This window comes from Salvia hispanica, chromosome 3, assembly GCF_029641045.1.
Source record: "Salvia hispanica isolate PSC_SH4W2 chromosome 3, Shi_PSC_v1, whole genome shotgun sequence".
In the NCBI taxonomy this organism is placed as follows: Eukaryota; Viridiplantae; Streptophyta; class Magnoliopsida; order Lamiales; family Lamiaceae; genus Salvia; species Salvia hispanica.
This window is the reverse complement of record NC_142694.1, coordinates 10,307,745-10,325,311: the sequence shown is the minus strand read 5'-3', so window position 1 is coordinate 10,325,311 and position 17,567 is coordinate 10,307,745. Positions and strand designations below refer to the sequence as shown.

At 38.6% G+C, this 17,567-nt stretch overlaps 2 protein-coding genes across 2 annotated transcripts; both read right to left on the bottom strand.

The window, feature by feature from the left end:
• Positions 1 to 215: 215 nt before the first annotated feature.
• On the bottom strand, positions 216 to 1,473 carry LOC125214279 (putative aquaporin TIP-type). The gene is made up of 2 exons (XM_048115223.2): positions 1,023 to 1,473; positions 216 to 740 (listed from the first exon to the last, which is right to left on the bottom strand). Exons 1-2 carry the CDS (start codon positions 1,419 to 1,421, stop codon positions 378 to 380), a joined length of 762 nt encoding a protein of 253 aa, XP_047971180.1. The 5' UTR covers positions 1,422 to 1,473; the 3' UTR covers positions 216 to 377.
• Positions 1,474 to 4,727: 3,254 nt separating this feature from the next.
• On the bottom strand, positions 4,728 to 10,646 carry LOC125214136 (uncharacterized). The gene is made up of 6 exons (XM_048115034.2): positions 9,923 to 10,646; positions 6,802 to 9,609; positions 6,277 to 6,330; positions 5,752 to 6,098; positions 5,288 to 5,353; positions 4,728 to 4,992 (listed from the first exon to the last, which is right to left on the bottom strand). The coding sequence occupies exons 1-4, from the start codon at positions 10,376 to 10,378 to the stop codon at positions 5,814 to 5,816; spliced, it is 3,603 nt and encodes a 1,200-aa protein (XP_047970991.1). The 5' UTR covers positions 10,379 to 10,646; the 3' UTR covers positions 4,728 to 4,992; positions 5,288 to 5,353; positions 5,752 to 5,813.
• Between the last annotated feature and the right edge of the window lie 6,921 nt (positions 10,647 to 17,567).

Here is a 17,567-nt window from a genome sequence, read left to right as displayed (position 1 = left end):
CTACATGTGCACTATATACGGCTAGTTGGTAAGCCCTTTTCGTGCAACACACATAAAAATCCGAGCAAATGTAAGTGCTATAGATTTTATCTTGTGCTCATAAAATGCTCAATGAGTCTCCAAAGATTGTGAGTGCTACGTGCTCGGTTGAAAATCCTTTTTTTTGTAAAAGGCTAATTTTATTAGAAAAGGAAAAGGGGTGTTGAAATTGAAAGTGAGTAGCAAGGAAATACATTTGATAAAGAGACCCACCAATAATTCCAAAGTTCAAACAACAAATAACGAAATTACAAACTAAAATAAACTCCTCAAATTCATCAACAAACCAAACGCAACACAGATCGAATCACAACTCCCAATCAAATTTCATGAATTCCTTAGAACTCCGACAATGGCTCGTGGGAGTGGCTGATGAAGAACACCTCGTACACAACGCCAGCGATGCCGGCCCCAATGAGCGGCCCGGCCCAGTAGATCCAGTGGTTGGCCCAGCTGAAGCCCACAAGAGCCGGTCCAAAGGCCACGGCCGGGTTCATGGCCGCACCAGTGAAGGGCCCGGCCGCGAAGATGTTCGCTCCCACGATCAGACCAATAGCAATTGGGGCAATGATGCCGATCTCGCCCTTCTTGGGGTCGACCGCGGTCGCGTACACGGTGTACACGAGCCCGAAGGTCGCCACAATCTCGAACACGAATGCGGACCACACCGAGATCCCCGCCACTCCGAATGTCGGAACAGCCTGCAAAGTAGTCAAATTAAGTTTTAGTTAATACTTCCTCTTCCTCTGTCCACCAAAATAATTTCACTTTAATTATTTTATTTTTAGTAAATGTCAGCTAACTCATTTCAGTCACACTCAATTATAAATCTATTAACTTTATTCTATTTTTTTATATTTTTAAAACTCGGTGCAGGGTCAATTAAAAAGTTGAATTTTAATAAATTTTTTAATAAGTTAATAAAATGTTGTCGTGATTTAAATAGGTATTATCCGTTATATTAAATATTTGCGGGGCCATACCAAGCCGGTGACGAAGATGAGGAGGGCGGAGGCAGCAGCGGAGCCGAGGAGCTGCGCGATGATGTAAAGGATGCCGCGGAAGAGGGTGATGTTGCCGCCGACGAAGAGGCCGAAGGTGACGGCGGGGTTGACGTGGCCACCGGAGATGTTGGCGCTGATAGCGACCGCGACGAAGAGGCCGAAGGCGTGGGCGATGGAGGCGGAGATCAAGCCGGCGGGGGAGGCGGCGCCGTCGCCGGTGAGGCTGTTGTAGGCAATGCCGGCGCCGGAGCCGGCGAAGACGAAGATGAGGGTGCTTATGAACTCGGCGACGGCGGCCTTGATGGCGCCGGGCTGGGTGAACTCATCGCGGTTGCCGACGGCGAGGCGGCGGAAGGGGGCGTTGAAGTGGTCCGGCATTGGCGCAGAATTAATTAAAAGAGATGATGAATATGAGTGAGTGAGGAAGGGTTAGTGCATGAGCTACTTATATTGATGGATTTTTGCATGGCTTGTGTGACAGCCGGTAGCCGGTGGACCAATGATATTATTGCAAAACAATGGTCTGTGGCCGACTTTTTTTTTTTATTATTTGTCATGATCAATTTCTAATGAATCTGGACTATTATGCCCTCTTTGATGAATCATGAAATGGAGATGGATGACAGATTATTTTAGGGTTCAAATTGACATCATTGTGCTTCAATAATTGAACAAGCTTGCCACTTTTTTATTGTTTTTGTTATCTCTCTCCTCACCTACTAATCACTATGCATAATAGTTCTAGTATATAATCGAAAATTGAAATCGAAATAGTAGTAGTTGAAGCCAATGAGTATAATATAGTGTGGAATTCATTTTAAAAAGGTTTAGAGGGTTTGATTTGGCCTTTTAACTATAATGGTTAGTAGAGTAGTTGTTTTATATTTTTGGTTTAGTTACCTGATCCTTCGAAATGAGTACACATTAGTATGGAAATATGTCATTGCGTCTAAATGTTGCCCATAACTTATTGTGACACTTTCAAATGTCACAATACATGGTCTACCTCTTATGATAGTCTTAAATGCCCTAATAAATAATGTGCACTATTAATTAATTTATCTGTTGCACGATAGTTAGGACGTTTTTTAACACAAAGATTAAGAAACAAGTGTTGAATTAAGTGGAGAAAGAAAGAAAAATACATCATTATTGAAGAGATAATTGTAGAAGTGAGAATATATTATGGCATATTAAATGGATTGAGTTTTTTCATAAAAAAATGATTCAACTAGAGGGGAATTTTAAAAAATAATTTCTCTCAACAGGATGACAATAAATATAAAAATTGTAAAAGATGTTTTTTTCAGCAGCGACACTTTTTTTTATGTTTGATTAAGTGTATTATCTATTGTGATATTTAAAAAATACTATCACAATATGCGCATGCATAGGGGACCTTCTAGGAAGAAAATAATAATAGTTGATGATAAACAAAACTATTAACAACAATAAAAATATATTAATGTCATCAAGTATCAACAACTCCATAAGATCAAGGTAAAATTTTAAAGTTAAACCAATTTACTTAGGTAGAAATTAAGTGTAACCACAAAATTTAAAATACTTCCCTCCATAATTGGAAGTAGGTGAAGATTCTCCACAAACCCATTTTCGACAATTTCCAAATACATCCCGATTAGGTAAGATTGGATCACGAATCCAGTTCAAGGGTAAAATTGACCGTATAGAAATAGAAGGTTTGGCAATAGCAAAAAAGCAAAATTTATGCCTTTGCATAATGAGCAGGGCATGAAAATTGCGGGGGAAAGTAGAATGTGCGGTGGAGGTGGGGACCACGTGTAGTTACTCTTACAGCTATGCAGCTTGTCCGAGCGGCTGCCACGTGGCCGTAATGGATAAGGGCCAAGTCACATGGGATTTGTGATGTTGACTATTTCGTCATATTTCAAATAGAATTCTCTAGAACTCTATCCTCTCATCCCCTTTATTTATATAAATATTTGAAATTTTTAATAGTACATCTTTTTTTTCAGACCCAATTTAAAAAAAGAATTCTTGTCAAAGGTATTTAAATGGAAATACCTTGCAATACTTACTTGTAGATTTTAAGAATATCTTTGTATTTTCATTTATGGGAAATGAACATCTTCGATTATATATTGTACGGAGTTAGAGATGAGGTTTATAAGTTTGAAGCTTGCTATTTGGATTGACATATCGTGTAATTTGTGTTGTTGATTGTGAAATGAATTCAAATTTCAAACTAGGCAAAAATTTCAATCACCTAATTCAAACGACAAAAATAATGCAAGAATTCAAATGTTTATTAAATTTTTAAGTTTTTAATAAAAGTTTATATTTCAGCCTACTGTAATAATTTTGTGTTAGTTCAGTATAAATTTCGTCATTAATTTTCACATAATCGTATAAAATATTATACTACTACTATGTTCAAATCAATAGAAAAATAAAAAATTAAATTCGAATTTTAGCTAGCTAAAAACGACAAACAAAGATTCTATTGAAGACAATATCTTCCCCATACGCAGTGACCACGTACCCCTCTTTTGCAATGATTTTTTCTCACTATACCTTTCACTCTAGTGAATTATGAATGTTTAATACTCTATTATATCTCTCCTATATGTAGTTGTATTTCAATGTAGCTTTCAAAGTAATGTTTCGACCACGTTTTTTATAGTACTTATATACCTAAAAAGTAGAGATGACAGTCTCTTTAACACGAATTTCTGAAGTTCACATAGCCACACAATTTCTCTATACTCGACTAAATATTTTACTTTACTCAAACACAAATCATAAGAAATTAGTTGAACGTAGGTGAGAAAAAAACTAAAAAAATAATAGTATGATATATTTTCATGCAAGGAATAAATGGAATTTAAAATTTATTATTGTAAAAAATAAAACGAGATGTTATTCCACCACTAGCAATCTACTACTCACTTCTGTGACAAATCCACCTCACTCTTCCTCAAACCCTCTTAATGATATCACCGATTTTGTTTTTTGGCAGTGTTTAATTTGCAGTCGATTTTCACTGACAAATAATAGGTGATGATGTTGGTCAGAGGAAGATAAAGAGAAGAGTAGTATGGGTGAGGCCGAGAGGGAACGATCTGGGCAAAGACGTCCTCCTCGGCAAAATAACAAAATGAGATATTTCATAATCGACCAATGAAAAATAATGAAACATATGCAGCAAGATCATAAGGATCATTTGAATATTTTCATTTAGATGTATCCATATGATAATAATTACACATTTCTTTAATTCCGACAAGATCGAGTGACTCATAAACACATAGAATAAAATGCTTTTATACATTAGTTATTATATGAATTAAATGATGAAGTCACTGCATCGACAACAAATTGAAGTTTTAATTTTCAAAATAATTATTGCCAGATTTGTATTTTGTGCATTTTGTCATCGTAACATGAAGCCAAGTTAAGATCTTGATCCAAACATATCGATCATTTTACCAACCCATGACATCTTGTTGGCAAATGCACGTGTATTTTTTGAAATCCCTATTTAGAAAATGTTGGTAACGGAATGAATTTAGTGAATCATTTCTTAGATGTTCTTCTTGACAACTTTGGAAAAAATTAGATTTTGTTTTTCTTTTTGTTTATATTTGTTAATTGGAAGAATAGTATTCAAACTATTGAAAACAAATTATAAAGTGGGAGAAATAAACTTCAAAGCATTCAAACTATTGAACCAAAATCATGAAATTACATTTGAATCGGGTAAATAAATACTTCATTTATGTAAATTATAAAAGCATCACAACTTTCATAATTCCATCTCTTCATAATTCCTCGAACATATCTCTGAGTTGCAGGGACTCCTGTGTTCCGCAGAGTCCATGACAAAATGTATTTCACGCCGCGACGGCCACTGCTTGAGCCATTCATCGGGGTAGAAACAGCCCGGCCCATCGGTGACGCTGCTCATCTGCAATTTAAATCACATGACTTGCAGAATTACGATCAACAAATAAACTTCTTCTCCAAGTAAGATGTATTCCGGAAAAATAAATCATTTGGAAAAATTCCTAATAATCCACCAAGCACTCATGTTAAAATCAAATATTTCTAGATTATAGAAGACGAAAACGGTGCTTCATCTTTTCGCGTTTTATGAAAAGAAAGTACAGATAAGAATGCAATGAAATGTATAGAGATGCAAGTTTAGAGAAAATGGATGAGAATCTATTGAGATGTTTAAAGATAATAAGAAAAATGCATACCAACATTGAGGAACCTCCATAGCTGAAGGCCAGCAATCTCAGGGCTGCTGTATCAAACGGAGAAACCTGAAAATCAAAGCTTAGGTAAGCAAGCCAGTTAACGTATTAACGATTTCTATAATTCGTTTTATTTTTCCCTGACTCACAGAAAGGCCAACTTCACCAGTCCTCTTCGCAGTTGTGGAAAGAGGAAAATCTACATCGAGAAACTAAACTCCGGAGCTCTAAAGAGAACTATATTATTTGCAAGCTTACAGCATACTAAGTTTTAGAAGAATTTCATCTACTATCCATTTTCATTATGGCAATTATATATACGCACTTATATATCTATTGCACTGACACTCCAACGAAAGAGAGAAGGCATGTCTTGTTAAGATTTTAATGCTTTATATACCTGACATAAAAAGGTTGAAAAATCATAGTACTATTTTTGAATTCCACAGCACACACTGAGGATTTACCTCATGCGGTAGGGGAAGTCTCCACTTGCAAAGTACCCAGAAACCGAGTACAAGTCAATCGTCTATGGAGCAGGAAAGTTTTTTGACATCAACCACGCTGATTCAGGATTAAGAGCGCCCTGATTTGGCATAACCTGCAAAGCTGTTCCCCTCTTTATACATGCAGTGAGGTGTGGTTGATTTTCAAAAGGTTCAAGTGAATGCAGACTCCCATCCTCCAGTTCCACACCATAAACAAAAGGAAGCCTCAAAGAGAGGAAACTATCTGGCGGCAGAATCGCAGGGCAGCCCAAGCTGAATTGTAGCTTTTGTTCACGATCAGGGATAGAGGGAGGTAAACAAGATAACTGCAATTAGGAAAGATTTGTCAAGCACAGGGAACATAATTTCACTAGCACAGTTCATAAAGAAATTATTATACAGCTTGCATGAATCTATATCAATCACGAAGGGGAAGCATGAGACTTCAAATGACTGTAAAACTGGAATTACAAATAAAAAGAAAGATTCCCACTAGTTGCATACCTCAAATTGAATAACTGGGTTTGCAGCCAAAACAATCGGAGATGAAGGAGTCACCTGTATATACAAAAGCACATTTTAGTACAATTTGGTTTCAAGACCTTCTTTACAAAACGATGGATATCATAAGCTGAACTAGCTGTAACAAGTAAAATGAACTAACTTTGAAAGAGCATACAATTATAACCTGGCATGGACATATGGGTGATATGGAATGCTAATCACGAAAAGAGATACAGGGAAAACATAATAGATCATATTAACTATATTTTCTGTTTGAAAAATGTGAATTCAAACATAAAATTAGGCTTTGAGAGAATAGGAACAAAAAGAAGCACAGGAACACAAATTATCATATCTACAAAAGACGTAATCACCTACGTTGGTTTTACCAAAAACACCTGCTGGTATAAGATGTTATCCAGGCAGATACATCATACATGTCCAAGTAACAGGAATTGCAGAAGTTATATGTTATGACATGTGATAAATGACCAGATTTAATGTAGTAGAGGAAGAAGAAAATACCACAAAGATCCTCTGCAGCTGTGAGATAGCACTTGCATACTTAACATTAGATGTATTGTTTTTGGGCCTCGACTCCCTACAATGTGGACAGTTCATATATATCGGTAAGTTTCTATTCAAAAGGGAGAAGGCACCACCGTGACCATCAATACTAGTGGATTTAAGGTCGTCAAGATCCTCGACAAGGTTTCTATTGTTTCTGTTTCTGTTCCCATTGACCACTTTCTCTTTTGACTTCTCAAGGTTCTTCGCCTTACTAATACCACCACCCATAACTAGCCCATGTCCCTGCCGCCTGGTTCTACCACTGTTGCCAAGTTTACCCAATTTAGCAGGATCTTGTTTTTTATCTGAGTTTTCCACTGGCAAAGGGAGACCATTCTCCTCAGGCACTGAGAATGGTGACCCCAGGTCACTTAGATGAGCCCGCGTTAATATAAACCTATGGCCACGGGGACACTCATGTTCAAAGCCCACATATACAGTGGCAGCCTTCATTGGAGGATTGGTGGCCTTAATCTGTTCACCACCACTCACATTTAAAGAAGGTATATTGCTTCCAATATGAGGAAAAGAATCGCCATACTCCGTGGCATTGTTAGCAGTGCCATTATGCTGCAAATTATCAACGGGCGCAGTATCTTTAACCTTCAGAGTTTCTTGACTGTAGACAGCATCGCCAAGTTTGTCCAGATCCCTGTGCCGTCCATTATGTAATTTAACACCTTTCTCAGCATCGTGTATAGGCTGTTTTCTAGAAAAGAGTGGAGGAAATGCAGAGTTAGCAGCAGTTCCAGCAACAACTTCAGAAAATGGTTTTCTCATTGTAACGTTGGATAATCCTCGACCAGCACTCAATATTTTTTTACTACCATTTCCAGTGATATCCGAATAGGGCTTTATGGGAGTCCCAACTCCATTTTGTGCCCTTCCAGCTCCTAACCGAGCAACATCGGATGTTTGATCATCTGCTTCTAAAGCAGTTTCGAATTCGGGATTTCTGTCTGAGGAACCCTGCTGGAAGTCATTTAGCGGTGGTTTCTCAAGAAATATAGTCCACCTAAGCAGAAATTTCTCAGTTGCACAAAATCCACTTTGGATTAAACCTTTTGAAGGATCATAATACCTTGCACCCCCAATACGAATCAAATTCCATGATGAAGGTTGAATGGGTCCCTTAACAATTCCTTCTGGCAACTTAACTCTTGGAAGAAGCTTATCACAATCAACAAAAGTATTGCCCACAACATTTGCCGAATCAAAATCAAAAGGATCAGGGCGCAATTGCCTAGAACGCCCACATGCACAAGCATGGAGGTAAACAAATCCACTTGAATGATGTTTGATCTCATCACTGGAAATAGATTTTATGTCATGCTTTTGATGCATGCAAGGTTTCCCAGTCAGACTAACTGCATCACACAATTGCCTTCCAGAACTCCAGATAGACATGCATTCGTCATTCAATTTTTTTACATACAGGTGCACAGCAGGTCCCTTCACCATAGACATAAAGGCTTGCAAGGCTTTCTTTAAATGGACCTCGTGCTGAAAACTTGGATAACAAGGAGGAAGATCGTTCAAATACACCTCCTTTGCAACTGGAAAGGCTTTTTCACACCACGAGATTGAAAATCTAGTGTTCATTCCGATACCATTCTCCAGAAGTGACGATGCAGATTCATATGGATCAGAAGACGTTGGTACAGATTCTGTTAGTGATATACTTGCATCCTTCTCTTGCATGTGGTTGATTTTGCCTTGATATGTGCAACCAGATTTTACAGAAAGAATTCTTTGAAGAATCGACTGAGAAGAAGTTGACCATATCTCTAAAGTTGGGAGCTCGGGTGGGTTAACTGACTTTGCAGAAGCAGCAGATGCAGAGATCGAGGCTGCTGCAGCCGCCGCTGCAGCAGCAACCATACCAACACCTGCAGCACCGCTGCTGCCATTACCCAGCAAACCACCTCTTCCTCTTAGAAGATCAGACTGCTTGTGGATGAACTCCTTCACAGAGAGGATATCCTCCTTGTTTGTATTTTGATGGTGACTTTCATGCAAAAGAGAATCTGGGGTTGCTTTCCCATTTAATACTTGTTCAACAAGGCCAATTGCAAACTCGAGAGATTCACAACTCTGAGTTGAGCAAGCATCCACGAGTGAAACAGCCTTTGATGCATCCAGTGTAAAAAGAGGGGCCGAACTAGCAACCGCACCAGTCCTTGACCCACCATGACTGCCTTCAAATACTGAAAGCGTTCGGCATTTTTTTATTGAAAACCGAATTTGTGCCTCAAGGGATGATTGTAATTTTTTCCTCAGTCCACCTTCAGATTTGTTCACAGGCCGTGCAAGCATAACAACAGAACTAGATCCTTTAGCACCCATTCCTGGTCTCACAGAGCTGTTCAAACTTGACGACACGTTTAAGGACGAGGTCTCTGAAGACTGTTCCGTATTAAAAATCTCAGAGAAATCATCAACAAACACAAAGAGTACAACTGGGGTACATTGACCGGGTAGCAAAGAGGTGAAGGAACCTAAACCTGACATTACTGAATTGGCTGAAGCATTGCGATTCTGAATCCCTTGAATTTTACCAGGAACAGCATTACTAAATAATGACCCAGAAGCAGGTATTCGTGACTGAGCTGAAGACCGTGGCCTAGACGCTATGGATGTTATATTTTGTGATCTAATAAATGGAACTATTGAATGTTTAGCAGCTTGCAGAACCCGAAACTTTTTTAGCAACTGAGTATCGAAGCGTGACCCCTCCTGAATTAGTATTACAATGTGACAGACCTGCAAGGCTAAAGTAAGTTCAACTGACTTACTCTACAAAGATTTCAATTAACAGTGAAAGAATTATCACATTGAGCTACATTGCATTCTCCTAATTTACAAGATAACATAACAATGATCATGATTTTTCAAATGCCCTTTAAACCTATTCAGTTTTCAGCATATCCAATTGTTTCCCTTTTAGAAGATCTGCTAAAACCCTAAAACATTACTTAAATTCACAACTAAAACTCAAAATCCATAGAATTTCAACAATCCAAAATTCATAGAAACAAACACAAAATCAAGTAAAAAAAAATTGAATGCAACTCACAGTGAACATAAAAATCAATCCCTTGAGATCCCCGAGCTCGCGATCCTCCAAATCCGACTCAAAACCCATCCTCCCCTCCGACAGCATCGCCTCAGCTAGTGTGCAGTCAGCCATGGAGAATTGGAGGTACAAAATCCCCCTGTCTTCGTCGAGATAGAAGCTCAAATTCCTGCTGTCGAGCCATCTCCTCATCTCCGAGTCGATCCTGTCGGGCTCGAAGCGAAACGGAGTGTCCAAACCGCCGGAGCCAAAGGCGTAGGAGTCGACGATTTTGTTGATGAGATGAGAGACTTCTCGGCGGCGCCTCCCTACGAATCCGACCACCACGACGCCGTTCTTAGTAGGCGGAGATGCGTCGGGCGGCGGCGGCGGGGGCTGTGGAGGGAGGGGGTGCGCGGGGGCGGGCGGCGGCGGTGGGCGAACTAGCACGCGGATTGATTGAGAGTGTGTTTCCATTGAAATTGGCGGCGGCAACGCCGGCTGCAATCTCTGTGTTTGGGTTTTTAGCTCCGAACGGGCCAAGACTATATCTACACGGGTCGGATTATGTAAAGCCTACGGGTACGGGTCTTGATGAGACGGTTGGAGTAGGGCCCAATTGCTTAAATTTCTGGCCAATTTCAACTGAAGCAGAATTTACCCATGAATTCAAGTGAGGAGAACGAAAATTCACCAAAGAATTCTAGATCAATCATTAAAAACTCAAATCCTTCAAGCCAGCCATGATCCTCGGAAGATTTGTACTACTCCAAATTGTTCGTTTAAATCCCTACACTATCAATCATATACTCCATCTACGAAAAATTGAACATATTGTTATTAGTTATTACACCCAATAACGAACTTAGGACCTGAATTTCGTGGGATCAGATATAATAAAGTATAAATAATAAATATAATATTAATATAATTATTCAAATTAATAGAATTTAAGTAGGTCTATCTTCTATTGTACGTGATCACGATCGATGATTTCTGTGATCACGATCGATAATTTTATGAGGATTTTTATCTGAAAACTTAGTTGATCTAAGACTTTTCACATCTAAAAAATTTCAATTAAACTCATATGCTCTAATAATCTAAATATTATAAATAAAATGGGGTAAATAATAAAAAGAAAATTATGAATATAGATATCTCGAATTATTCTATAACAATCCAATTATTCATTTATTTTTTACTCCTTTATTAGAGCATCCACAATAGCGGCTAGCCGATTCGCGTTGCTAGCCGGTCGGCTAGCCGAACTATTGGAATCGGCCAGCCGCGAATCGGCGAAAAAATCGGTGTGGGCTAGCCGATTTGAGGGCGTTGGCCGATGCGCTGGCCGCCATTGTGGCGTGCCGATCGGCCAGCGCCAATTTTAGTTTTTTTTTTAATTTTTTTTTGAAATCCTATATATACGCGATTTTAGTTTCATTTTCATTTGCACCACTTGTTTTAACGAGTTTTCTCTCTCTCTAAATTTCTGTACAAGAGCAATATCGAGCGATGGACAACAACAACGAGTCTAGTCCGGCGACGAGCGGATCTCAGACTCCCACGGTACCCGTGGCATCTGGATGGGGCCAAATGGGCGGGCAGATGGGCCAAGGGTTTAACGTCCCTTGGCAACAGTTGATGGGGATGATGGCTGGAGCGCGGGGGGAACCAGGGGGATGCCGGGCGGGGTGCAGGCCAGCGGCGGGCAGGCAACGCCGGAGTGGGGAGGTATGCCCCAGATGATGCAGCAGATGATGGGGATGATGCCAGTATGGCAGGGAGGGATGCAACCCGGTATGAATCCCGGGATGCAGGGGTCGCCGGGGGGGGGGGGGGGATGACGGCTTCGTCTCACACGTCGATCCAAGTGAAGACGCAGTTCACTGGCGATGACTTTTTGTCATTGCATGAGATGGGGATCGATCTCGGGGAGCCGGACACTCCCGTTCCAGCGGGTCAGGCCGCGCCGAAGAAGAAGAAGACCAAGGGGAAGGGCAAGGTGGTCGGCGAGTCGTCGCAGCCCGCTGTTCACGACACCCCCACGCGGAGGAAGTGGACGGAGGATGAGTATGCCGGCGTGGCCAAGGCGTGGTTGTCGGTTTGCCAACATGTGGGCGAAGATTAGAGCAGCCTATAGGAGGAACTGCCCGCACGCAAAGGACTACAGTGGGGAGGAGTGCCGGAAGGGGTGGGAATGCATCAGGGCCGCGGTCGGCTGATTTTCGGGGTTGTACGTCAACGCCCTCCGCCAGCTGACTAGTGGGCAGAATGAGGAGGACGCTCGGAGGATAGCGGAGAGTCAGTTCCCCTTGCCGGGGAAGTATAAGGAGTTCACCTTCTGGGAATGCTATGTGTTGCTGAAGGACTCCGAGAAGTTCCGGGCGGGGTGCGACGCTGGGTGGCAGAAGCAGAGGCTGAACTATTCCGGCGACTACAGCGGCAGCAGCGGCGGATCCCACGACCTCCCCCGGATGCTGAGGAGTTTCCGTCCCTTCCATCCTTTACTCTTCGCCCTCGCCCGGTTGGCCAAAAGCGGGCGCAACTGGCAGCGAGGGGAGGATCCCCCCTATCGCTCCAGGAGGTCATCTCGGCACCCCCCCCCCCACGCGCGTACACCTTATTCTCGCGTGCAAAAACGGAGGAACGGATGTACAAGGTCTTACAAGAGTGGAAGGCCGCAACTGACCCCACGGAGAAGAGGTTTCTCCACTCGATGCTCGAGAACATGCAGGTGGATTTGGATGCCTCGAGGGCACTGGTGGGGGGTTCAGACGCGGGCTCAGATACCTCGGGTGGCGGCGACGACGAGGAGTAGAGAGTGGCGGGGCTCGTGTGTGGAAACCCATTTTTTTTTTTAAAAATCATGTATTTTTTTTATCTATGTACCTTTTTTTTAATGAAATGAATGAATTTTCTCGTATATGTCTCGTAAATTTAATTCCTTAATTTAATCGTAAATTTAATTCCGTAAATGTAGTTTTTTTGAATTATTTTTATTGCGGCTGGCCTATGGCTAGCCTAAGGCTAGCCTATTTGAGTAACATGATGATGTGGCAGGTGGATTTTTAGTGCTGATGACGTGGTTGAGAGAGAGAGTGGCTGACCTATTCTTATTGTGGATGCTCTTATTATTCCACACCAGTCAAGCCCAATTAATTGGAATAAAACAGGCCCAACTATATAAAGAACGGTTGTCTTCCTCGTCCAAATCTGCACTTTCTGTCGCTTCCGCCGACTTCCCCCATATATTTCCTCTATTCTTCACGATTATTCTTCTTATCTTCACTTATTTTCCTACAAAGGCTGAAGGATTGGGTCAGGGTGGACCTGCTGTGGGGTCGGAGACAGAGTTGCACCGTGTTAGAGGTCGACTATTCAAGTTTTCCGGCAACACTCGCTGGCTGACGGTGGGGTCGGTCGACCCCACTCGACCCCACCTGGGTCCGTAGTTGATGACACCGATTTTAAGATGAAATTGATAAAGTAAGAGAAAAGGGAAAAAAATATTCCATCCATTCTGCCACAAGTGAGGCGCTCCAAAATCAGACGTTGTAACTAAGATAATAATGTATATACGACTATCTTCTATATTTTTCTCTCTCTTATTTTACTTTCTCTCCACTTTAACTATTTATTATCATCTTTGCAAAACAACGGCCAAAAAGAAACGCCTCACTTGTAATAGAACAGAGAGAGTAAGAGAGAAATAGTGTAAGTGGAATGAATTCCATATTATTAGTAAGATAAAAGAGAAAATAGTACTCCCTCCGTCCTACAAAAGATGTCATACTTTCCTTTTAAGTTTGTCCCACAAAAGATGTCACATTTCCCTTTTTGGAAAAAGTTCTCTCTCACATGAATATAAAAATTATATTTTCTCTCTCCATTTAACACATAAAACAAAACCTCATAAAATCTCGTGCCGTCCCACACGTGTGAAATCTTTTGTGGGACGGAGAGAGTACTAAGAGAGAAGGGAAGAAAGTAAGCGAGTAGTGTTAGTGGATGATACGCTCGGATTTTGCACGGTTTTAAGGCCATTATTTGGTCCGTTTTTTATGTCAAAGTCATTCTACACGTCCATTATTTGCATATTATGTCTATTTTGGCATTTTGACGTGTTTTGTGAGAAATGTGCATAAATGAGCCGAAAAAGGGAGCCAAAACGCCAAGTTTGGGAATCTGGAGTCAGACGGCGACCGGCGACCACCGCGGATGTGTGCGGCGACCGCCGGCGCCCAGCGGTCCGCATCGGAAAAATGTGCTTGGAAGAGAAGTCTCGTCCGGCGACCGTCGGAAGATGTGCGACGGTCCGCCGCCGAGGGAACAGACTCTCTGGACTCCAACGCGGCGACCGCCGGCCAAGGTGCGGCAGCCCGCCGGAGAAAGACGGCGAATCCGAGAAGCCCTAGATTTGCGCCCAGTTTTACCATATTTTGGAGATTTTTTTCCTTCTACAACAAGGCATGGCTTTTCTCTATAAATAAGGCCTCAAGTTTCATCAAAAAGAGAGAACTTCTAATTGCAAAATACTTCATAGAGATCAAGACCTAGAGTATTTCATTGGTGCAAGGAGTTGGAGAAGGATTTCAAGAACATCAAGAACGACAAGGATTCAACCCACGGGTTTTATTTGCTTTACTTTTATGTTCAAATTGTCTTCCTTTCAATCTATGTTTTTAGCTTATTCAATTATGTGTAACTAAACTCATAAGATTGTAGGGATGTGTTAGTAACGACTTTGGTTATACAAATTCCTTTTTCTATTTAATATCCGTTTTGTTTTTACTTTGTTTCTTCCCTAAGTAGTTTTGATGCTGCATGATTGAGTGACACAATCGTGTATGATTTAATATAACTTGCTTCATAACTGTAACAGAGTTCTAGCGAGTTAGATTCACTTAGTAGACACTACAGTTAGCTTTCCTAAAACGGCACTGTTAATTGAGAGTGAGGACTTTTCAAGGGTCTTAGGAGCTTTTTGGAGTTACGTGTTAGGATTGACAACCATAATCTTGTAATCAACGTTTGTATCGCATGAGCATAAGCTAGGTGACTCGTCCTTTCAAAGTATAAACTGTGCTAGGGTATTGTAGTTGGAATTTTGTATAACCATAACTGTGAACACACATTCCTTGGATTCTCTTATCTCTATTGTCTTCCTCTTGATTTATCTGCTTTTAGTTGATCTATGCTCTTATTGTTTTTCAGTTTTTCAAAAGTTTTCAAAACCAATTGTTTTTCCAGATAGTATTTGAGTCTTAGTAGAGGATAGACACTTTGTGTTCGTCTTCCCCGTGTTCGATATCCGGTACTAACCTTTAGCTATACTATATATACTCTGTATACTTGCAGGTTTATTTAGTGCTAATAAAAAGTGCATCAGTGGAATGTGGGTCCATATTATTAATAAGAGAAGGGAATAAAGTAAGAGAAAAGTTGTTTAAATATGCTATATTTTTCGTGGACAACAAAAAATGACAAATGTGTTCTATTTTTGTGGACGAATAGAATATTTTATTAGTTAAATTGTTAAATAAATCATGAAAAATAATATTATGACTCCTTTAATAATGTTTATAGTAGTAATAATTTTTTGGAAAATTTAAACAAAACTAGTTACCCATTTGTTTATAAAAAATAGTAAAAATAAAATATGATATTTAATTGTAAACATTTTAAATATTTAAATAAATAAGAATATGAATATAGGGTCTTGTTAGTTTGAGATTTTTGAACCTAATTGAGAATTGAGATAGCAATCTCAATCACTCCAGAATATTATGAAATGTCAACAACATGTAGTTTATATCAACTAGAGGGTATTATCATCAATAGCCTGCACATCAAATGTCAACAACTTTATTCAATAAATACTATTTATTTATTTATTTTATTTTTTTTAAAATTTGTCAATTTTAATTTTTATTTTATTTTTAATTTTTTTTTTTGTCAACTACGTATACAATTCATGTCAACTATATATACAATTCATGTCAACTACACATCAAATGTCAACAACTTTATTCAATAAATACTTTTTTACATGAATTGTATATGTAGTTGACATGGATTGTACACATAGCTGACATTATATGTGTGTAGTTGACATGAATTGTGTATGTAGTTGACATGGATTGTACACATAGTTGACATTATATGTGCGTAGTTGATATGAATTGTATATGTAGTTGACATTATATGTATGTAGTTGATATGGAATGTACACATAGTTGACATGAATTGTACTATGTAGCTGATATTATATGTGTGTTTGTTGACATGAATTGTATATGTAGTTGACGTTATATGTATGTAGTTGATATGGAATGTACACATAGTTGACATGAATTGTATATGTAGTTGATATTATATGTGTGTTGTTGACATGAATTGTATATGTAGTTGAAAAATAAATAAAAAATTAATAAAAAATTTTAAATTTTTTTTAAAAAAATAAAAAATAAAATTAAAACTAAAAATTAAAAAAATATATTTATTGAATAAATGTACTATGATATTACCATTCTGCTATTTCATAATTAATTAATCTAAAAATATTTTTCATGTGGCAAAATTTGAACCACTTATTTAATAAAAACTAGTGTTATCACCCGTGCTATGCACGGGACATAAAATTTTCAAATAATAAAGATAAATTCTAAGGTAAAAGCAGGATTAAAAAAGAGGATAAAGAGAATATTAATGATGTTCATAATTAAGGATATGTTTTAATTACAATAATTATTTATAACACTATAAATAATTAAAAATATTATAAATAATAACAAAAGAGAAATGTACTTTTCTCAACCCATTTTAAATGAAACATTTCGTATTCAGCAAACGTTTTTATACAATTTTAATACTATCTGATATGAGTTGAGTAAAATAAAATAAAACAAATGACAAAGAGGAGATGTGCGACTATGGATCGAAGACTGACTTTTTTAAAAATAATCCAACATGAGAGACACATTGACCTTGACTTTTGTTAATCGTCATTGCATACGACATGGTCGAAAGAAAATTGTCGTCGTTGGAATTTGTAAGGCAACCTTGGATCAAATGGTATTAACAATTATAAAATAAAAATAAAATAAAAAAGAAAAAATAAAATTACATTTCGAGCCAATCCAGTAATGATCATAGTTATCCATATCTACGTGTAGTATCCATATCTACGTGTAGTAATTTTTATATCACAAAAATTTGTGACACTTGTATGGTAAAAAGAATTAATAGTATTTGCACACTTGCATACCCAATCATATAAAAGAAATGATAAAATATTTAGTTAATCAACTTATATTCTAATGCATAAAAAAAGATTAAGGCAAGTCTTTCATTAAAAAATGACATTTGAATAAGCATTTACAAAGTTAATGATATTCAAAACAAAGAGTGAAAAAAAATTACCTTCTTCTCAATTTAAAGTTGACGAAACGAAATTACTCTCATTGACTTATTCACAATATTATGAATTTTGTTTACCACGAACAACATCACTTATAAGAATATGACTTTCAATGGATTTATCCACATCCGTTAAAAAAATACTTGTATGCATTTTTAATAACATAAACATAATTATATAATTAAGAATTTAGTTAACAAAACTTATATTTCAACCTAGTATAAAAATGTGTCGAAGATAAAA

Bases quoted from the DNA above. Each gene is read 5' to 3' on its own strand.
- LOC125214136 (XM_048115034.2), bottom strand. From the start codon at position 10,378: ATGGAAACACACTCTCAATCAATCCGCGTGCTAGTTCGCCCACCGCCG. The intron at 6,331-6,801 runs GTATTTTCTTCT...TTGTATATACAG, and splicing joins AGCTGCAGAGGATCTTTGTG to GTGACTCCTTCATCTCCGAT. The intron at 6,099-6,276 runs GTATGCAACTAG...TCCTAATTGCAG, and splicing joins ACCCAGTTATTCAATTTGAG to TTATCTTGTTTACCTCCCTC.
- LOC125214279 (XM_048115223.2), bottom strand. From the start codon at position 1,421: ATGCCGGACCACTTCAACGCCCCCTTCCGCCGCCTCGCCGTCGGCAAC. The intron at 741-1,022 runs GTATGGCCCCGC...ACTACTTTGCAG, and splicing joins TCATCTTCGTCACCGGCTTG to GCTGTTCCGACATTCGGAGT.